This window comes from Schistocerca piceifrons, chromosome 3 (assembly GCF_021461385.2).
Source record: "Schistocerca piceifrons isolate TAMUIC-IGC-003096 chromosome 3, iqSchPice1.1, whole genome shotgun sequence".
In the NCBI taxonomy this organism is placed as follows: Eukaryota; Metazoa; Arthropoda; class Insecta; order Orthoptera; family Acrididae; genus Schistocerca; species Schistocerca piceifrons.
This window is the reverse complement of record NC_060140.1, coordinates 221,277,740-221,301,852: the sequence shown is the minus strand read 5'-3', so window position 1 is coordinate 221,301,852 and position 24,113 is coordinate 221,277,740. Positions and strand designations below refer to the sequence as shown.

The following is a 24,113-nucleotide window of genomic DNA, read 5'->3' as shown; positions in this document are numbered from 1 at the left end:
TATACAAATGACTGCAGTAACGCATACACGGGGTATCAGAGGACAGTGCATTGGCAGAGCTGTCATTTCTACTCAGGTGATTCATGTGAAAAAGTTTCCAACGTAAATATGACGGACAAACGTAAATATGACCGGACAAATTTTGAACGCGGAATGGTAATTGGAGCTGGACGCATGGCACTTTCCATTTCGGAAATCATTAGGGAACTCAGTATTCCGAGATCCAGAGTGTCAAGAGCGTGCGAGTAATACCAGCTTTCTAACCACAGACAACGCAGTGGCTGACGGTCTTCACTTAACGATCTAGAGCAGCAGCGTTTGCTTCAGTTGTCAGAGCTGACAAATAAAAAACAATGCACGACGTAACTGCAGAAATTAACGTGGGACATACGACAAACGTATCCGCAAGGACAGTGCGGCAAAATTCGGCGTTAATGGCAGCAGACGACCGACGCGAGTGCCTTTGGTAATAGCACGACCTCGCCTGCATCTCTCCTGTGCTCATGACCACGTCAGATGAACCCTAGACGACTGGAGAAACATAGTTTGGCCATGTGAGTCCCGATTTCAGTTCTAAGAGCTGATGGTAAAGCCATCTCTTCCGTGTCCCTCCCCCTTACCTTGCAATCAAGAATTTGATTCGGAAGTCTATTAACATGCATTTTATCAACATTTTCCCATGATTTCTTTATACAGATGTTTCTTCTTTTGCACTGAATCAGCTTCTCTTCATTCTCATCCCTTAATTTTTACACCGAACTTCTGTGGTGTGCACTTTATCGTTAACTTCATCGGTGTTTATTTTGGGGCATTTATTTTGGTAGCATATTTCCAATAATTCCATAGGTTGCGTTACATTTTAATATCTTGTTATCAATTTCACTGTCAAAATTTCGTCCTTTGTCACGACCGCGACACTAAAAGGTTTTCTGTTCAAGTGTCCCATTATTTACTATAATTTTAGATCTTATATCCGATTTTTCTGTAAATGACACATATTTCGTTTTATTAACGAAAGCGTTCATTTTATATTCAGAATCCAAAAATTTTGGTGATAAACCACTCTGTGACGATTATCTTCATTTTCTTGAATTATTATTTGAACATCGGCGTATAGCAGACGAAGGGACAGTGTTTGATACACTTTGTGGAATTCCACTTCCAGCCAGCCAGCAGTAGAAGTTTATTTGTAAGCTTTCTATAAAAATTTGTCTATAAATGAAAATATTAAATGTTACTTTCTCAAAAACTTTCTCTTCATATAACGTGTGCTTTACATATCGTAATCAACTGCTGAGTAAAATTTGACCGTTACTGGTGCAGTGTTACGCATGTGAACACTGCGGTTTGAGGTGCCATGTCATGGATTGCGTGGCCCCTCCCGCCGGAGGTTCGACTCCTCCCTCGGGCATGGGTGTGTGTGGTGTTATTAGCATAAGTTAGTTTAAGTAGTGTGTAAGTCTAGGGACCGATGACCTCAGCAGTTTGGCCCCTTAGGAATTCACACACATTTGAACATTTTAAACATAGTGAAAAACTGAATTTGTAATAATAAAAACTAATCCACTTAAATGCCAAAAGCAAGTAAATGTGTACTCCGTCAAAGCTATTTAATTGAAACTCAATACTGAAGTACATTATGGAAGTTGCGTGACATGAAGTACATTTCTGGCTTAAAATGTCAACAAAAATAAGATACTGCTCTACTCAGAACAAAAATAAATGTTTGAGATAACCTACACTGTTCACTGTAAGTTAATCTGCTTGCTTAGCAAAACACGTGATAATTCTGGCTACGAACAATTTCCCCATATGAAAGTAAATTGAGAGCTGCCCTGAAATAAAATTACCATACCCATGCTAAGCATGCTGGTTTGTGTCCAGTGTACCGACGTTCTCCAAAGCAAATAGCAATCATCAGATGCAGCAGCTAAAGATAAAAATAGACTTCCCACTGCAAACATTTTTTTTGCTTGGCACAAAACTATATGTGGCTTTGTGAGGCGTAAGGTGCAGTTCACAGGCGACTAAATATCCGAAGCTTTACTAAGAATGATGGAGGGGGTTTTTACTTTAAAGGAAGTATTTCGTGAAAAATTAAACTCTGACTATTGTCAAAAAAGGCAGTACAACATATAAAGAGCCTAACAGTTACGAAATTTTCACAATACACAATACCAATTTCTTTGTTTGTGACATAATGAAAGCAAAGAGATCAGATTAACACTCCTCAGGAATATTGTCAGTCGTCTAAGTAACAAAGATTTCCTGTAATTAATAGCTCTGACAAACAAACATTTCATTCTTGCGCATACATTGGCTACCTTGAAAAATTCCTCCAAAAGGAATCTTCTCCATCAATAAATCAATAACGTACATTTACAAACAAGTCTTCATCTCCATAATAAAATATCCCAGATAATTTCTCTCTGATTCAAAAATATCAAATCTCCTTCTCTAAAATCTCAATTGCTCGCTACTATGGCTCAAATAAGAATGCCCCAGCGCTCACACTTGTCTAGCGACCAAGCGTACCACATATTAAATTTGACACAGTCTGGGATCTTATCCACTAGTTGTGCAGCACGCTGAGTGACAGGAAATATATGAAAACCTTGCATTTCCCCTGTCAGTCACAAAATATTTTTATATGGGTTGTCTTAGATGTGGTGGGGCGATGAGAATGAACTGTTTTCTAAAAAAATTCAATTAAGTTAATACAGTAAGCTACAGTTATAAATAACATTACAAGTGTTAGGACTTCAGGTTATGAAATATACAAGAGAATACTCTGAGTTTAGTTTTACATATGCAGATGGTCATTGCACAGGGAGGAGGCATATACACTATTTTTTGATATTTTTATATTGTATATAAATTTTGCGTCAATTGTAACCATGGAAGTTTTGCTTTAATGTCTCATATTATTGATCCTGAGACCAACACAGGAATAGAATGGAAGGTAAAATACTGCATCGCTTAGCACCAACGAAGATACTGTTTAATATCTCTTGTCCTTAATCCTACGGCTAAGAAATGGACTGCGGCTAGCACTCTGTTAACACATTTCTTGAAGTGTTGATGGAGTTATATCAAAGTTAGGTTCAGAAAGGCAATTAATGTCCATCACAGACTGAATATTGGTAGTAAATGTAAATTTAAATATGAGCAGACTCAGGGAATCAATTTTCCACCGACAACTCATATGTCGATTTGTAGATATCTTCACACTCACTTCTACTATTTCCTTTAAGTGTGTGCAGAAATTAGTTAAATCCTTGGATACTTCGTTGAATCAATAGATTTCTTTTACAAAATATAACAAAAATCTGAAATGAACTCTCTATGAAATGACCTATGAATATCTATGTGAAAAAACAAAAGCAATATGAAGCTTTCACATGTAGTAAAAGTATGACCTTATTCCTAGCAAAGATGTGAAATGATGCATGAAAATGTAAAATGAATCTTACAAGTACAAAATATGAATATTTGTGCATTACAGCAATCACTGTGATCAGGAAACATCTATAGACATTAATAATTATGCAGTATTCTGTGCAAGATACAGAAGTAAAATTTAACAAGTGGAGAAACTGACGAAAACCATCTTTGAATGACAAATGGCCAAAAAAGTGTGCAAAAAAATTTGCTGTGCAGACAAGAATAGAGCTTATGTTACCTAAGCACTCAGAAAAGTCTGATTATACTGAACTAACGACTGACATGTAAAACATAGGAACAGTGGTAATAAAAATACATCATGAAAAACGCACACTGGAAATAAAGGACATGCAAACAAATGTGTCAGATTTCATGTATAGGAAAAGGAAATGAAACTGAGTGCACTTCAAAGTCAAAGTCTGTCAGTCTTTGTGCTATTTTGTCCTTGTCATATGCTACTATATTATACTAATAGGTGTACTAATCTCTGTAATGTATGCATACTTCATGAACTTACATTTTCGCTGAAACTTCGTACTTTTCTCGTATCTTTTATTTCAATTTACGTGCCAAATTCATCGCATTCACATAATGCATTTAATGTCAATTTACATGCCAAAAAACATCGTGTCCGTTACCTGCCAAAAACATCATATTCACATAATAATACATTTCATGTCAGATTGTTTGACAACACCATCAAATTTAAACTTCCTTCAAATATTTCGTTATCACGTCATCATAATCACTTAATGTAAACATTTTCAACCTTCTCATACACATTTATATTTTCACATTGCAATCAACATCTTTCTTCAACCAAAACATATATTCAAATTTGTTCTACTTGCCAACACACACATTTTACTACTTCCATTTATCTGTACTCATTTCTTTTTCATTTCTAGATGCTCCTATTATGTTCTCAATTTACTGTCTTCCTTTACACAATTTTTGTAATATTCTTATTATCTGTGACATTTACCTTATTTATAACCTCTAATAGTAAATGCTTATTTTAAGTGAGCTCTCATAAAACTATAGATGTCATGATAAGTATATAATTACAAAAACATTTCACCAGAAAGTCAATGCAGCCAAGTTTCTTATCACAAACAAATGAACATGACAGATGTTTCATAAGAAAGGCAAAGCAACAAAGTATGTCATCTTACGCATATGGAGCAAAATATCATTATGGTAAACCAATAAACAACATGATGTACACATTCTTAAGCTAAGACAAATTATATGCAAAAAGTTTCATCAAAACAAATGCAGCAACAAGACCATAGTACAGAATCAAAAAAATGCAAGATACAAGTATCATCACAAAGTCCCTAAAAAGTCAGTGTCAAAAGGTATGTTCGTGCATCAGCAGTTGCGTAACGCAAAATTTTATGTACTGCAATAGCTATGTTAAGCAATGCTCATATCATGCAACAAAATTATATACATTTCACAACATCAACCTAATTCATGGAAAGAAAATTAATTAATTAATGCTAGAAATGTAAAAAAGGGGAAATCATTGTGAATTAGTAGCTTATTGTCCATTAAAATACTCATTTTATCACAAAAATACATCTGCATTTCAATCAGTAGTCTTCGAATTCATGTTTTCTATCTCTGTCTAATGTCATCATATAGTATGAAAAAAAAAACATTTTATCCAGCAGTGCATTCCCACATGCAAATATGTCTCATAAATCTGCAAGATATGCATAGTAACCAAATTCTTTTTAATTCATATGTATATCACCATATCTGTCATAATCTGACCTGAAGACAAAAAGGTATGTATTTAGTCACAAAAGAAAAAATACATACTTCAGTAGTATAATGCCCTCATATGTCATATACAGAAAAAAGGTCACAAAATTTCATAAAGAACATAACATCTACAAAATGTATGTCATACCAATAACGATTCAAGGTAGTTATCGACACAACCATATCTGAGAAAAATATAAATATCATTATTCTACAAATGGTTTGATATGTGTTGTTTGATGGAGTCATTTAATGTTCTTAGTAAGTATTGTTTGCACTTCTACTGCATTGTCATGTGATATTCGATGATGAATTCTGTAAGGTCCATTGCACACCAAGACGAACTTATGACTTAGATGCATATTCTTGTGTGACAGTGGATGGGATGTCACAAGTACTTTCTGACCAAAGTATAGCTTTTTGACATTTACATTAGCGTGTTGCGGCTTTTCCTTCGCTCGGCAGCTTTCTTGATGATACCTATTACTAACTCTATCACCTCTTCGTGACGCAGTTTGTTTGAGTTAGGGAATAGTACAAGCTCTCTGATTCAGTCTGGTGGCCGTTCGTTCGCAGGTACAAGTAACAGACACAATGAAGTAGAATTATGTGGCAGTTCTTGTGAAAAGCCCTGAAGTATGTGTATATGCCTATCACAATTCTGATGTTTACGGTCACAGTATAATCTAATTTATTGATTTCTCGCATCAGTTGTACAGAAGGATTAGCGTATGCCCCATAGAGAGAGAGAGAGAGAGAGAGAGTGAGCTAGGGGTTTAATTTCGTGATTTCTTGAAGTTCTTGCCCAGATGCCTGGCTGAAATTGGGGACCACTGTCCGAAATTACCTTTTCAATACATCCTACTTCACCTAGGAAATTCTGTACAAAGGCATGTGATACACTTTTGCCAGTGGCTCTCTGTAATGGGGTGAATAAGCCAAATTTGGAAGTCAGCTCTACAGCAACAAAAACGTATGAAAATCTATTCTGAGTTCTTGCGAGTGCGCCTGGAAGATCTACAGCTACTACTTCTTTTAACTGTGAAGGAATAATCTGAAATATGGAGCATGGTGTGTAACCGAAGATGGCTTTGCTTTCTGACACAGTTTGCGTACAGATAAAACTTTTCTGATTTTCTTTTCGATCTCATTCGAGTATCAGATTGTGGAGAGTTTGTTGAACACTCACATGATCCAAAATGAAGGTAACTGAGTTTCGTGTACCAAATTAGTTTGTTTAGGAAATCATCAGGAATACTTAAAAAAGTGAATCGTTGATATTACATCGCTTAAAGAGAATGTTCTCAACTACAAAGTAATAGTGTCTTGTCGCTGTGTTTGTTTTGTCGTGACACTTATTCTCCAGGTCTCTTCACATGGGTTCCTTATGCTGTTCCTGTGCAATATTTTTTAAAGAGGAAACAATTAAATTCCCAAAGGCAACTTTCTGCATATAAAGTATATTGAAATTTTTCGCAACTTTCGTTTCTCTACTGCTTTTTTCTAAGCCAATTGATTCACGAGATAAAACGTCAGCGACAACATTTTGTGAGCGAGGAATATGAACTACAATAAAACGGAGATCTTGAAGATACACTGCCCAACATTTTAATCTGCCACGTTTCAGTTTTGAAGAGATTAAAAATTGTAGTGCACCATGATCTGTGAAGACTTTGGCGTGTTTACCAAACGAGAAAAAACGGAGTTAGGGAAAATGTCCAAATGACTGGTAGAGCTTCAAGTTCTATTAACTAATACTTTCTTTCTGTTTCCGTTAGAAGCCAGCTAGCAAAACCTATAATTCTGCGCACTATGACATCAGATTCCTCAAATTCTGGAAGAGATGAGGACCTAACCCGCTCTTTGAAGAATCTGTCACCAAACAAAATCCGCATGACAAGTCTGAGCGTGCAAGAATTGGAGTATTCAGAAGTGCATCCTTTAAATTTAGGAACTCTTCTTTCGCCAGTTCATTCCAATGCCATACTGTATTTTTACCAATAAGAGAACAAAGCTTTGGGATGACAGTAATTTTCATACTAAAGATTCAACTATGAAAGTTTATTAAGCAAAGGAAGCTACAAACTCATCTTTTGGTAGTATGAACTGGAGTGACTCTGACTGCTTCACGTTTTTCGACGTTGGGCTCTATTCCTCTAGATGAGTTCATGTGTCCTAGAAACTTTAGTCTGACCTTCCTGGATTCTGATTTTTCCGGATTGATAGTAGTTCCTGATTCTTCAAAAATCTATAAAAAATGTTGAGTACACAGTTATGTTCAGCTATGAGTATGTCATCAGCATATGAAGTAACGTGTCATATATTGTACTCGAATAAGATGGGGATTAATCTGCAAATGAAGGTTGCAGAAGAAATGTTAAAACCAAATGGTAATTTCTGAAACTGATAGCATACCCCAAAACAGGGAAACGGAGCATGTTTTCTACACTCTGGGAGTATGTTTTCTACACTCTGGGAGTTATTCTATTTGCCAGAAACTTGTGTCAGGTCGACCAAAGATATAATCTGCACACCATAAAAATTCTGAATCAATTCACCTAAGGTTTGATATTTGTCTCAGGTAAGATAATGGTGTTAATTTGTCTTGAATCTAGCACGAGTCTATCTTTTTTTCTACTGTATTCAGTGGACTATTGCATAAATTAACTGCTGGTTCTATGACACCTTGCTGTAGCACAGACTGAATTTCAGCTTTCTTTGTTCTCTGTAGCATGCAGGAATAACATATGCCTTAACACAAAACTTGTTGTGATCTTTGACCTGAACTGTGTACTGTAAACTTTTTATAATTCGTGTACAGTGATCAAAAAAATTTTGTGTGAAAGCAAAATGTCACAAAGATGCCTCCTGTCTGTGTCAATGCAATGCTCTACTTTGTTTTCTCTTGAATCTACATCTACATCAATGACTGGACCTTTTGGTCCGCTCCATCTCCTTAATAATTTGTCAAGCCATAATCTGTCTGGCTTGGTTTCTTCTCTGGATATTCGGAGAAATATTATGATTCCCCCATTATAGGACGCCAGCTTGTAGCCAAGGTAGCTAGGTGGTGGGACTGCCATCTCAGGGGTCCCAGTACACCTATTTTTCTGTTGGGGTTGTCTCCTTTAGATAGTTGCTTTCACTACAGCTGTGGATCCATCTTGCCAAGTTTTGTAGGGTGTCCTTTCTTGTTTTTTTTTATCGAGAATGTCTCCTATATGAGATTTGGCTTCCCTGCACCTGGGAACTCCCTTCTTCATGCCCCCTTCCCCCTACGTTGTGTACCACTGCTGAAGAGACCTGTCTGGCTTGGGTGGCTCTGCCAGGAGCTTAAACTCCCATCAGCATAGCTCTGTGGGTCATAGATCTTGAATCAAACTGTGTATATCTTTTTTCTGATGTCGTCACTCATAAAAAACTTCTGGTGAAAATTGTGTTTCATGGTCTGCCAAAAAGCATAGGCGATTCACTTCCTCATCTTCTCTCGAGATCCAATCTTCAAATTTCAGAATAATTGACTTGCCTTCAGCTTCTAATTTTGTCTCAGTGTCATTAAAATTCAAAATTGTTTTATATCCATTTAAAAAGTCTACTCCCAATATCATTCCTGTCGACAAAAACTGTACAACTACGAAACGCATTCGAAATTTTTGTCCATGACATGTGAAATCAGAACAAGTCCGATGTTGCACATCAACACTTTTGCATTTTGCATAAATGTAATCTAGGACAGTCTGTCGTCTTTGTACATCTGTTGAATGCAATTTCACTGACCAAAGATATGGGTCTACCTGAGTCGAGAATCTGTCACACAATGGGAAGGTCGTTCCACCTTCTCTTACATACATTTCATCCCTGCTTTGGACACCTGTGTGATGGAGGTAGCAGCCGCAACATCCAGCGTTGAAACACCACGGTCTTTGTATGGGTGGCCGGGAAAACATTTCAGGCGCACCGTCGCTCAGAATCGACACGAAAAGGCCTCAGTGGGTAGCATGAAGGGCATCATTGAAACCACTCCTCCCTTTGGTGCGTTGATTTCCACATATTTCGAGGGAAAAAACGACGGTTCGCAATGCGATGAGCACCAAGACGACATTCCTGACAAATCTGGCCACTGCTGCCACTCCCTGAGCATCTCAACCCTGCTTTCAGACACTGCAGGGCTTCTATCGTACTGAACCCCTATGGAATGTAATGGTTCAAATGGCTCTGAGCACTATGAGACTTAACTTCTGTGGTCATCAGTCACCTAGAACTTAGAACTACTTAAACCTAACTAACCTAAGGACATCACACACATCCATGCCCGAGGCAGGATTCGAACCTGCGACCGTAGCAGTCACGCGGTTCCGGACTGAGCGCCTTAATCGCGAGACCACCGCGGCCGGCTTTGGAATGTAGCTATGCCATACAGGGTGGAATCACTAGGGACTTTTCAAAACCATTTGATGAAATTTGGACATGATCCAACCAAAAAATGTTTTTACGCTTTTTCATCCCCCCTCCCCATTTTAGTACCCTCCTGTGACACGATGACGGTATGGTTCGTCATTGACACACGCGTAAAGAAAACGGCAAAGTGGCCCTTTAAGATTACGCAGTTCGGCAACATCCTCGGTGCCACTCATAACATTTCTTGAACACGTAAAAAATGTACCTGCCAGAAACTTAAGTGGAATTTGGCTACCTTCAGGCAATAGGACAACCACGAGACTGAATTGGTGTCGAAGTTTCTGACATCCGACATCTGCTTAAGGGTGGCACCAAGGGTGTTGTCGAACTGTGTGGTCTTAGAGGGTGACTTTTCCGTTTTATTCCCGCACGTTGAACCCTCCCGTGATCACGCCACAAAAGAGCGCGAAAGAGGAGGGATGAAAAAGCATAAAAACACGGAACACGTCCAAATTTCGTCGTAGGGCTTTGAAGGGTCCATAGTGGTTTCATCCTGTATGTCACAGCAAAAATGGCTGTCACGCTACACTCCAAAGGGATGATATCACTGTTGTAGGGCTTTGAAGGGTCTATAGTGGTTTCATCCTGTATGACGCAGCAAAAATGGCTGTCACGCTACACTCCAAAGGGATGATATCACTGTCAGTGGGGTTGCAGCCCCCCAATGTCTATAAAATAGGCTTGGAACGCCCAGGGGGTTTCAGCAGTGGCCATATTTGTCAAGAACGTCGTCCTGTCGGTCATCGCACTGCGAACTGTCATTTTCGACCGCGAAATTTGTGGGAACAGCGCCCCAACGGAAGGGGTGGTTTCATTGATGTCCTTTATGTCACCCCTGAGACGTTTCCATGTCGATCCTGAGCTGCGGTGTGTCTCCAACCACAGTTGGGAACAGTGTGGTCGTAATTAAAAAATACGTAGTTCATTATTTTGTGAAGAATGGAAACTATATGTGATTCTAAAGTGGAATGTAAATGTGCACTTTGTCGTGTTCTGCCAATAAAAAGCGTTTGAGATCCCATATAAACAAACTAATTGGAAATTTAATAACTCACATTACATCAGTTCCTCGCTATGAGATTCTTACAGCTTCAAGATAGCCTATTCCACGACCTACGTTCTGTTTTCTAAGCAGGGGACAACTGTAAAACACTGCAGGTTGGTTAACATTTATTAGAACTTCCACTCATGGCGGCGGAAGCAAACAGGCACCTCGCGTGTACTGCAGTCTTAGTACAAACGAGCTCAGTGACACATCATCTGTGGTAACACAGAAGAGGTATGAAGAAGATAAATTATCGAGAGAAAGGGTTTATCATACCCACGTATAAATGTTCAGCTCCCTCTCTCCCTCAATCTCTTTTTCAACTTGCCGTAATGTTGCATGTGTCTTCAAAATGTTGCAATTCTAAAGTCCATCTGTGTGATTTCAACGCTAGCTGTCGCGGTTCCGTTATGTGCATCTCCAAATTACATTATTACCTTTTCTCTTCCAGTTCTTTCACGTTAAAACTGCTATCATTGAAGGGCTGACGTTTTTCAAAGTATTTGTTCTAACAAAATTTTATCAAATGTCGGGTGCAGTGTATTATTTAAGATAGTGCTATAGATTTTATAGTCTGTATTAACGAGGCTAATGCCTGCATTATTGCTTGGGTTTCTTCTGTTGCCTTTCTCGAAAATGGAGATAATCTGAGTACTCTACCCGAAGACCAACATGGTTAATTATATGTAGCATACGTTTCTTCAGGGAAAGACATCCGTATTTAAACATTTGGGTATTTATTCCGTCTATCACTGTTGCTTTCCTGTTCTTCAATTTTTGCTTTTCTTCATATAATTCATTTATATCGATGAGGTCTATTTCTTTTAACTGGGCAGTTTTCGAAGTATACCTCCGCAGCTGAGTTATCATCCCAGAGATTTCTATATTGGTGATCTCATCGTTCTAAAGTAATAATATTTATTTTGACTGTATTTTTTTTTCTTTTTGGTTCACGTGTCTCATCAGTTTGTATGCTACCGACTGGCGTCCATGAACGTCACTTTTAATTTCATTAATGAGCTTTCCCATGATTCCATTTGTTTTTCCTAGTTACATATATTCTTAGCTGTAATTCTTTTCCTGTGATATATGAGTATGACTGTCGGCAGATATTAGATGCCTCTTGTTTTAGTTTCACTGCTTGCTCTATATTGTGTCATTGTTTGCCTGAAAATAGTGTTGGGTGAAATCAAAACCAGCATGACCTAACAAGTTTATTATTTATTATTTTCCCTTACGCATTTACGCTGAGCAGTCAAAAGTCTTGGAAAGGCATTGGACTTCAGAAATAGTTTTGAAATGTGTAAGAACATTGTGATTTAATTTTAGAGGCATCTTCCGATACAAATCAAAACACTAGTCGGCCTTAGGGCGAATGCTGCGCTGTATCGGTGAACCTAAATGTATTTGTCCGATGGATTTAAAGGCGAGGAAGGGACCACAAACTACAAAACAAAAGTAACTACACGTAACCACTAATTAAACGTGGTCTGGCAAATCGAGAATTGTTATCTTGCGCAGGGAAACTGCAGTATTCAAAATGAAGTTGATAAACACCTTGTAATGAAGAAGACCTAAACGTACTCTTAGGCGACAAAGATCATGGGATAGCGATATGTACATACACAGTTGGCAGTAGTATCACGTACAAAAGGTACAAAAGGGCAGTGCATTGCCAGAGCTGTCGTTTGTACTCAGGTGATTCGTGTGAAAAGGTTTCCGACGTGATTATGACCGCACGACGGGAATTAATAGACTTTGACTGCGAAATGGAGCTAGACGCATGGGACATTCCATTTCGGAAATTTAGGGAATTCAGTATTACGAGATCCACAATATCAAGAGTATGCAAAGAATACCAAATATGAAGCATTGCCTCTAAGCATGGACACCGCAGTGGCCGGCGCCCTTCACTTAACGAACGTGAGCAGTGGCCTTTGTGAGTGCTAACAGAAAACCAACACTGCGTGAAACAACCCCGGAAATCAATTAGGGACGTACGACGGACGCATCCGTTATGACAGTGCGGAGAAATCTGTCTTTAATTGCCTATGGCAGCAGACGACCTACGTGAGTGCCTTTGCTGACAAGATGATATCGGATGCAGCGCTTCTCATGGGCTCATGACCATATCTGTTGGACCCTAGACGACCGGAAAACCGTGGCCCGGTCAGATGGGTCTCGATTACGGTTGGTAAGAACTGATGGTAGTGCTCGAGCGCGGAGCAGACCCCAAGAACCCATGGACCCAAGTTGTCAACAAAGCACTGTGCAGTCTGGTGGTTGTTCCATAATGGCTGTATTTACGTGGAATGGACTGGTTCTGCTGGTCCAGTTGAACCGGTCATTGACTGCAAATAGTTCTGTTCGACTACTTGAAGACCATTTACAGCCATTCACGGACTTCATGGTCCCAAACAATGACAGAATGTTTATGGATTACAATGCACCTTGTCTCCGAGACACAATTGTTCACGAACGTTTGAAGAACATTCTGGACAACTCGAGCGAATGACCACCCAGATTGCCCGACACGAATCCAATCGAAAATTTGTGGGACATAATCGAGAGGTCAGTTCGTGCACAGAATCCTGCGTCAGCAACACTTGCACAGCTATGGGCAGCTATAAAGTCAGCACTATTCTGCAGGTGGCTTCCAACGACTTCTTGAGCCCGTGCCACGCCGATCTGCTACACTACGCTGGGCCAAAGGAGGTCCTACGTGATATCTACAGGTATTCCAGAGTCACTTCAGTGAATTACGCAAGTTCAAGACGAATGGAAGTCCTAATCACACCTTTGCATATAACGAAGCTATATGAATGGCTCCTCTATTTCTTAAAATAAAATTAAAATTAAAAATAAAAATAAAAGGAAGGTCAGCGGCCGCGCGAGATTAGCCGAGCAGTCTAGGACGCTGCAGTCATGGACTGTGTGGGTGATCCCGGCGGAGGTTCGAGTCCTCCCTCGGGCATGGATGTGTGTGTTTGTCCTTAGGATAATTTAGGTTAAGTAGTGTGTAAGCTTAGGGACTGATAACCTTAGCATTAAAGTCCCATAAGATTGCACACACATTTTAATTTAGAAGGTCAGCGTTGACCATAATATTGATGGTTTATTTACAGCAAAATCGATTTTCAATCCCATAGTGATCATCTTCAGTGCTGTAGTGTACAAATAAAACTCATAGGCACTGGTATCAAGTTATTATCAGTAACCAAAACTGAGAAACGATCACAATAACTCTATTACTTCCAATAATTCTCTTCACAGAATGAAATTTCCGCTCTGCTGCGGAGTGTGCGCTGATACGAAATTTCCTGGCAGATTAAAACTGTGTGCCATACCGAGACTCGAACTCGGGACCTTTGCCTTTTGCGGGCAAGTGCTCTACTACTTTTTTTTTTTTGAAAGGGTACAATACTTAATTATATTTCGTTTGTTTCTCATTTTGTTCTTATGTATTTATTTGGAATTCTTTATTTTTGTTGTTCTATTTTTCTTTTCTTTTTTTCTCGGGGGTTGTCCACAGCAGCCAGACGGCGGGACTTCCTGGTCGTTTTCTCGTTCAGTGAGGGTGAAACACCCTATAATTACCGTTTATGACTCTCGTAAGTCCATCAGCTGCAATCTCTCAGTCTCTTCTCACACCTGACACACCCCAATGATCTGGAGGGCGCGTAAACAACGACCCCAAGTAATTCGCAAAGAGCGTACCATACGACGCATTGCGCCGTAAAATCCTGTAGTAACTCGTTAAATAATGCCAGAAATCTAACAACACTGCAACACCCTCATTAAAAAAGTATGACAATGCCATACCCTTAACCCACACCGTGGCGCTATGACGAGTAGCCGGGAAGTAAGTGACGTCGGGATGGATCAGTTCGGTGGGCTCTACGGACTGAGGTGTCCGTCGTAGTAACAATGCCAACATGCGCCGTCTGAGGAACCAGCAGTCGGCAGCCGCACCACAAATGAAACGGTGCATGTCGGTGTCGACAGAGGCGCATCTGGAGCAGAGAGGATCCTCGGGAAGATAGATCATGTGTAAACGTTGTCGGGTGGGGAATTTTTCGGTGGTTATCACATACCACAGCACCCTGACCGTGGTGGGAAGGAAATGGGAGTGTATGCTACTCCACACCCGTCTCCAGCCAACCGCCGGATGTCGGAGTTCAACCGCATTAGCAGGCAGCGTTCTTTGAAAGTAGCGGTAGAAGTCCTTTGTACTAGGATCCCGCGTGGTCGGCAAGACATCCAACAGATAACTCATGTCGACCAGATAGGTGCGAATGTGACACAGTGCTGGAGTGATATGTCCAACAGGAATCGGTGGACGGATGGATTGAGACACCACCTCCTGAATCAGTGTACCAGGGAGGGTAGCATTGTATGAAGTACGTAGGCGATGCATCGTCCGAAGAAAGAGATCGCGCACCCTGTTGTGCACGTTTATCATTCAAGTGCTTCCTGCATGTGTGGGCAACGATGCATCTGATCTACCTGAGCACGACCCACGACGCGACCTCACAGCATTAATTCCACTAGTAGCCGCGCGTGGTAGCTGCGCGGTCTCAGACGTCTTGTCATGGTGCAGTCCTCCCTCGGGCATGAGTGTGTGTGTTGTACTTAGCGTAAGTTAGATTAAGTAGTAAGCTTAAGACCGATGACCTTAGCAGTTTGATCCCATAAGATCTTACCACAAATTTCCAAATTTTTCCACCAGTACCTCGTCTCCTACCTTCACCATGAATATGGATGAAAATGTTAACGAGTTACACCTAATTACTTCTGAGTTGCTAAACACTGCAGTTTTTAGCAGTCTCATAGTGGTCGCGTCTGGCTGACGAAACCAGCTGCTGTAAATAAAATCTGGCTTGGCGTGTGGCTATTTAATTTGACTGTCGCCATAATCTGAAATGTCCTTGGAACACCTGTTGAAACATCTTGGCTGCTGCAGGCGTTCGTACTGTCGCGGTACGAGGTGCCGCACATGAACACAAAGGACCGGAACATCTTGAGAATGGAGGGGACCATGAACCGGCGCCGCGCCTTCACCGTGCAGGAAGTGTTCAACGAGCGGGATGTGCACGACCTGAGCATCCGCCAGCGCCGCTGCCGCTTCCCGTACGAGAACAACCTCGCCGTCTACGACAAGTACTCCTACACCGGCTGCATCGTGCAGTGCCGCAAGGACGCCATGATGAAATTGTGCAACTGCTCCACCCACCAGGTGCCCAAAGCCCGTAAGTGTCGCCATCTGCAGTCGCGTCGAACTCTAAAAGAACGTCCGTGACAGCCGGTGACTAAGTTGGCAATGTTACTATGCGATTGTTTGTTGTTACACCCTGTCTGTAGCCCCACTAGAATATCACTCCCAAAATTTGAGCCGCTGCAATGCCTGCCTCTGAAGGGTGAAAAAACGCTAACAAAATTCTATTCAGAGCTGCTGCTACTCGTTCGACGACTTTCGACAAAGGTATCAGAGACCCACCGTTATACCTTTCTTCCTCAAAATGCCTTCTACATTCTTATGTGACTGGTTGACTCTTTAAGGGACGAAGAGATCACGCTTTCACATACACTTGAAATCAACAGCACCACATTTTACGCCGCACCATTAACATGAACTGAATAAGTACACTATGTAATCTAAAGTATCCGGGCACCTGGCTGAAAATGACTTACATGTTCGTGGCGCCGACCATCGGAAATGCTGGAATTCAATATGGTGTTGGCCCACCCTTAGCCGTGATGACAACTTCCACTCTCGCAGGCATACGTTCAGTCAGGTGCTGGAAGGTTTCTTGGGGAATGGCAGCCCGTTCTTCACGGAGTGCTACACTGAGGAGAGGTACCGATGTCGGTCGGTGAGGCCTGGCACGAAGTCGGCGTTTCGAAACATCCCAAAGATGTTCTGTAGCATTCAGGTCATTGTGCAGGCCAGTCCATTACAGGGATGTTATTGTCGTGTAACTACTCCGCCACAGTCCGTGCGTTATGAATAGGTGCTCGATCGTGTTGAAAGATGCAGTCGCCATCCCCGAATTGCTGTTCAACAGTGGGAAGCAAGAAGGTGCTTAGAACATCAATGTAGGCCTGTGCTGTGATAGTGCCACGCAAAACACAAGGGGTGCTAGCCCCATCCATGAAAAACACGACCACACCATAACACCACCACCTTAGAATTTTACAGTTGGCCAAAACCCGCTGGCAGATGACGTTCACCAGGTATTCGCCAAACCCACACCCTGTCATCGGTTCACCACATTGTGTACCGTGATTCGGCACTCCACACAACAAACAAATTGGAGCCTGTCCAAGGTCACGTTTGAAAAATCTGCGTCCGGCGACTAGTGAAAACGAGAGTCGCCGGCCGCTAGCACACAGCCAAACTCAATTCAAACTTCGCGCGCAGCCCACACAAAATACACAAATTACAACATAAGTATTCAAGAATGGGTTGTTTGGGATGGGTCATTCATGCTGACCCAACAGGTCTCTTTATTTGCTGTCACGTTTATATTAAAATAAAAAAAGAATTTTACATTAATAATAAAATAAATTTATTACATACTATTATACAGAGTCATATCACCAACTATTTTACGTTTCATATCAACACCTCTACCACGGACAAAAATACAAATATTATCATCATGCAATAGTTTACAAGACTTCCTTATCCTAACACACAATGGTCCATCAATAAAAAAAATTGTCGATGTTTCTCCAACACTACGAACTTGAGACATATTGATCATGAACGTCCGGTAACCGAGAACATCACGAGGAGGTATCTGCTCCAAAGACTTGTCACTATGTCTCAAGTTCGTGGTGTTGGAGAAACATCGACAAATTTTTTTATTGATAAACCATTGTGTGTTAGGACAAGGAAGTCTTGTAAACTATTGCATGATGATAATATTTGTATTGTTGTCCATGGTAGAGGTGTTGATATGAAATGTAAAATAGTTGGTGATATGACTCTGTATAATAGTATGTATTAAATTTATTTTCTTATTAATGTAAAATTCTTTTTTTTATTTTAATATACACATGACAGCAAATAAAGAGACCTGTTGGGCCAGCATGAATGACCCATCCCAAACAACCCATTCTTGAATACTTATGTTGTAATTTGTGTGTTTTGTGTGGGCTGCGCGCTGTGGCTATAAATAGCGTGTTTCCGGTAGCTGACGCACAGTCGGCATCATGCCTCATCGCAGGGTACATCGTGTCTTCCGATGGAGGCCTACTATTTATACATCTATTTTGAATGTGGAGACTCAGTATTACATGAACGTCAGTTCGTCCGTTTTGATTGGTGTATTGAAAGGACAGACTGTTTTTCGAGGAGGTCGTTTTGATTTTACTTTTTCAGTTCCAGTTGGACGATGTTGGATGACTGTTGCAATAATTCGTATTGATACTACTACTAAGTCTACAGCTCGTCCCATGTTTACGCTCCTTACACCAAGCGAGGCGTCGTTTGGCACTTACCGGCGTGATGCGTGGCTTGTGAGCAGCCTGTCACTGTACTTGCAGTGGATCCTGATGTAGTTTGTAATTCCTGTTTGAAGGTCTGGATAGATGTCTGCTTATTACACATTACGACCCTCTTCAACTGTCGCGTACAGACGTATGACACAAGTGACACCCAATCAGCTGACCACGTTCCAAGTCCGTGAGTTCCGCGAAGCGCCCCATTCTGCTCTCTCACAATGTCTAATGACTACTGAGGTCGCTGATACGGAGTACGTGGTAGTAGGTGGCAGCACAATGCACCTAGTATAAAAAACGTATATTTTTGGGGGTATCCGGATACTTCCGATCACATAGTGTATCTCACGATCTACGGTAAACAATGAGCACACGACAGACGTTTTGCAGCCGCGAAGAATGTGAAACACCACGTGCGATCTTGAGTTATGAGAGTCGCAATGCGGCATAATAGCAACATTTACGTGTTCTGGAACTCACATTGGCACTAGAGAGTCCTCTCCACACAATGCACTCCACGTGCGTGAAATGTCAGGGACGTTCTTTCGGCGACTTGACTACAGGCTCTAGCCTGAAGGCCCGCACCACACCACAAACATTTAAAATAATAACATTTCTTGCTTTAATACTGTGGTGCGGCCCTCTTGCACTATCCAGACACAGTAATTTTACCGATGGTCGAAAACTTGGCCAACCACCTTCTCCAGTGCAGACTACTGTAAGACGAGCAGGAAAAGAGTCAGCGAGGTTTTGGAAGGTACCTACAGAGATGTGGAGCAATGCCGACTCCACTGCAGTAGGCAGCTGAGCTAGGTTTCTAGAGTGAGAATCCGTGGCGTGAACAGCCATCGAGGTTGTTCCACAGATTCTCGGTTGGGTTTTAATCGGGGGACTTTGGTTGCCAGGGAAGTATAATAAACTCATCCTGGTGCGCTTCGAATGACACACGTACACTGCGAGCCCTTTTTATTGTTCATGAAAACCACACATTGCATGATGTACCATCATACAGCGAGACCTTCAGAGGTGGTGGTCCAGACTGCTGTACCCACCGGTTCCTCTAATACCCAGTAGCACGTCCTCTTCCAATGATGCATGCCTGTATTCAGCGTGGCATATATCCACAAGTTCATCAAGGCACTGTTGGTCCAGAATGCCCCACTCCTCAACAGTGATTGAGAGCAAATCCCTCAGAGTGGTTGGTGGGTCACGTCGTCCATAAACAACTTTTTCGATCTGTTCGATAGGTTTCGTGTCTGGAGAACATGCTGGCCACTCTAGCCGAACGATGTCGTTATCCTGAAGGAAGTCATTCACAAGATGTGCGCGATGGGGGCGCGAATTATCGTTCATGAAGACAAATTCCTCGCCAATATGATGCTGATTTCGTTGCACTATCGGTCGGACGACTGAATTCACGTATCGTGCAGCCGTTACGGCGCCTTCCATAACCACCAGCGGCGTACGTTGGCCGCACATAATGCCACCCCAAAACAGAAAGTAACTTCCACCTTGTTGCACTTGCTGGACAGTGTGGCCGGCCGCTGTGGCCGAGCGGTTCTAGGCGCTTCAGTCCTCAAACACGCGGCTGCTATGGTCGCAGGTTCTAATCCTGCCTCGGGTATGGATGTGCGTCATGTCCTTAGGATAGTTAGGTTTAAGTAGTTCTACTTCTAGGGGGCTCATGAACTCAAATGTTAAGTCCCATAAAGTTTGGAGGCATTTGAACCATTTTTGGATAGTGTGTCTAAATCCTTCAGCCTGACCGGATTGCCTCCAAACTCGTATCCGACAATTGTCTGGTTGGAAGCACATGCGACACTCATCGGTGAAGAGAACGTGATGCCAGTCCTGAGCGGTCCATTCGGAACGTTTTTGGGCCCACCTGTAACGCGCTGCATGGTGTCGTGGTTGCAATGATGGATCTCGCCATGGACGTCGGGAGTCAAGTTGGGCATCATGCAGCCTATTGCGCACGGTTTGAGTCGTAGCACGACGTCGTGTGGTTACACGAAAACTATTGATCAACATACATGTCCGAAAGAACAGACACCATATCCATATAAGTATATAGTTCTGGCAACAACGGCCACGACCTTCTTCTTCTGTGCGGATGCACACATATTCCCCGAACTCTTACCGGACTTGGTAAGAATATCTTCCAAGAGTAATGAGTGTGTTGCGGTGGGACACTACGAATGTAGTGTGTGGATATACAAGGTGAGAACGTGGGTCTCGCGGGAGGCGTGCGCGAGATCACCTGTTCCCGATGACATATATATCAACGCCCGTTAGCAACTGAAGGTATTAATATGATTCTAATTTCATTATTCAAAGTGGTGGCGTTACTATCAGGTTTTCTCCGAGCCATAATCCGTAGGTAGCGGTCATCCACTGCAGTAGTAGCCTGAGCGAGGCATGTCATCGACAGTCCTTGTCTCTCTGTATCTCCTCCATGTCCGAACAACATCGCTTTTGTTCACTTCGAGACGCCGTATTGAGAGCACTTCCTGCCACAAAGTAACAACGCGGACGCGATCGAACCGCGGTATTGACCGTCTAGGCATGGTTGAACTACAGACAACACAAGCCCCGTACCACCTTCGTGGTGGAAGGACTGGAACTAATTGGTTTTTTTCCGTCTAATAGCCGCTGCTCATGCATGGTTGTTTATATCATTGGGCGGGTTTAGTGACATCTCTGAACAGACAAAGGGACTGTCTGTGATTCAGTATCCACAGTCAACGTCTATCATGAGGAGTTCTGGGAACTGAGGTGATGCAAAACATTTTTTGATGTGTGTCTATGTACGTATCATATGATTTGCACCTGTTAGCGTGTCTTAGATTACTATCGCAGGTGTCATGCAAGCGCAGAAAAATGTCTGTCATACCATAATACTGCTCCCACCACCCTGCGTCCGTGGCACGCTGTACGTTTCTAACCACCGTTCACCTCCAAGACGGAGTTTGTAGAAAGGACCGTCGACCTAGTGTAGCAAAAACGTGATTCATCCAAAGAGCCGGCACGTTTCCATTTATCGACGGTCGAATCCTGATGGTCCCGTGCCCACTGAAATCGCAGATGACGTTGCCTTTGGGTCAGCATATGAACACGTAGGTGTGGTCTGGTGCGGAGCTCCATGTTCAACAACGAACAATGAAAGGCGTGCTCCGAAACACTTGTGCGTGCACCAGCTCTTTCGACCGACATGCCGCAGATCATCATCTATTCTGCTTCACAGATAAGACAAGCCTCCAAACCTCACGTCCTGTGAAAATTCGTGGACGTCCAACCATTTAGCGCTTGGTGGTTGTTTCACTGTACTTCCACTTCTTCCCACAGATGCTCACGACAGTAGCAGGTGAACATTCGACCAGCTTCGGTATATTCGATATACTCATTCACAGACTTTGCTTAATAATAATCTGCCCTTTGTCAAAGTCACTTATCTCAGAGGATTTCCCCATTTGTAGCCCATATCTTCGCTAGCGTGGTCGTCCGTGCGTGTCTGCTCCGCTTCCATACTTTTGCTACCGCGTCACAGTCCGCAACGCCACGAGGCGGCATCCAACGTTGTGCTTGGCAGTGATCGTAATGTTTTGGCTTATCACTGTCTGAAAGTATCACTGATAAGAAATTCCAAATCCTTTGTGAACATCTTATATCAAGACTGAAGTGCTTTATAATACACTCCTGGAAATTGAAATAAGAACACCGTGAATTCATTGTCCCAGGAAGGGGAAACTTTATTGACACATTCCTGGGGTCAGATACATCACATGATCACACTGACAGAACCACAGGCACATAGACACAGGCAACAGAGCATGCACAATGTCGGCACTAGTACAGTGTATATCCACCTTTCGCAGCAATGCAGGCTGCTATTCTCCCATGGAGACGATCGTAGAGATGCTGGATGTAGTCCTGTGGAACGGCTTGCCATGCCATTTCCACCTGGCGCCTCAGTTGGACCAGCGTTCGTGCTGGACGTGCAGACCGCGTGAGACGACGCTTCATCCAGTCCCAAACATGCTCAATGGGGGACAGATCCGGAGATCTTGCTGGCCAGGGTAGTTGACTTACACCTTCTAGAGCACGTTGGGTGGCATGGGATACATGCGGACGTGCATTGTCCTGTTGGAACAGCAAGTTCCCTTGCCTGTCTAGGAATGGTAGAACGATGGGTTCGATGACGGTTGGATGTACCGTGCACTTTTCAGTGTCCCCTCGACGATCACCAGTGGTGTACGGCCAGTGTAGGAGATCGCTCCCCACACCATGATGCCGGGTGTTGGCCCTGTGTGCCTCGGTCGTATGCAGTCCTGATTGTGGCGCTCACCTGCACGGCGCCAAACACGCATACGACCATCGTTGGCACCAAGGCAGAAGCGACTCTCATCGCAGAAGACGACACGTCTCCATTCGTGCCTCCATTCACGCCTGTCGCGACACCACTGGAGGCGGGCTGCACGATGTTGGGGCGTGAGCGGAAGACGGCCTAACGGTGTGCGGGACCGTAGCCCAGCTTCATGGAGACGGTTGCGAATGGTCGTCGCCGATACCCGAGGAGCAACAGTGTCCCTAATTTGCTGGGAAGTGGCGGTGCGGTCCCCTACGGCACTGCGTACGATCCTACGGTCTTGGCGTGCATCCGTGCGTCGCTGCGGTCCGGTCCCAGGTCGACGGGCACGTGCACCTTCCGCCGACCACTGGCGACAACATCGATGTACTGTGGAGACCTCACGCCCCACGTGTTGAGCAATTCGGCGGTACGTCCACCCGGCCTCCCGCATGCCCACTATACGCCCTCGCTCAAAGTCCGTCAACTGCACATACGGTTCACGTCCACGCTGTCGCGGCATGCTACCAGTGTTAAAGACTGCGATGGAGCTCCGCATGCCACGGCAAACTGGCTGACACTGACGGCGGCGGTGCACAATTGCTGCGCAGCTAGCGCCATTCGACGGCCAACACCGCGGTTCCTGGTGTGTCCGCTGTGCCGTGCGTGTGATCATTGCTTGTACAGCCCTCTCGCAGTGTCCGGAGCAAGTATGGTGGGTCTGACACACCGGTGTCAATGTGTTCTTTTTTCCATTTCCAGGAGTGTATGTGAGATGTTCAATTAAAACAGGAACTTATATTCTAAAGACTTTATTTCAGAACTTTACAAACTCAAACTTTCGTTACCTGCAAAATACACTACTGGCCATTAAAATTGCTACACCACGAAGATGACGTGCTACAGACGCGACATTTAACCGCCAGGAAGCAGATGCTGTGATATGCAAATGATTAGCTTTTCAAAGCATTCACACAAGGTTGGCGCCGGTGGCGACACCTGAAACGTGCTGACATGAGGAAAGATTCCAACCGACTTCTCATACACAAACAGCAGTTGACCGGAGTTGCATGGTGAAACGTTGTTGTGATGCCTCGTGTAAGGAGGAGAAATGCGTACCATCACGTTTCCGACTTTCATAAAGGTTGGATTGTAGCCTATCGCGATTGCGGTTTATCGTATCGCGACATTGTTGCTCGCGTTGGTCGATATCCAATGACTGTTAGCAGAATATGGAATCGGTGGGTTCAGGAGGGTAATACGGAACGCCGTGCTGGATCCCAACGGCCTCGTATCAGTACCAGTCGAGATGACAGGCATCTTATCCGCATGGCTGTAACGGATCGTGCAGCCACGTCTCGATCCCTGAGTCAACAGATGGGGACATTTGCAAGACAACAACCAACTGCAGGAACAGCTCGACGACGTGTGCAGCAGCATGGACTATCAGCTCGGAGGCCATGGATGCGGTTACCCTTGAGGCTGCATCACAGACAGGAGCAACTGCGATGGTGTGCTCAACGACGAACCTGGGTACACGAA

The 24,113-nt window shown here is 43.0% G+C and overlaps 1 protein-coding gene across 1 annotated transcript in view; it reads left to right on the top strand.

Annotated features, from left to right (window-relative positions):
• LOC124788530 (sodium channel protein Nach-like) overlaps positions 1 to 24,113 on the top strand; it is a 173,223-nt gene that overhangs the window by 82,248 nt on the left and 66,862 nt on the right. The window contains exon 5 of the mRNA XM_047255801.1: positions 15,684 to 15,969. Coding sequence (XP_047111757.1) covers positions 15,684 to 15,969 — 286 coding nt within the window. The remainder of the gene's footprint in view (positions 1 to 15,683; positions 15,970 to 24,113) is intronic.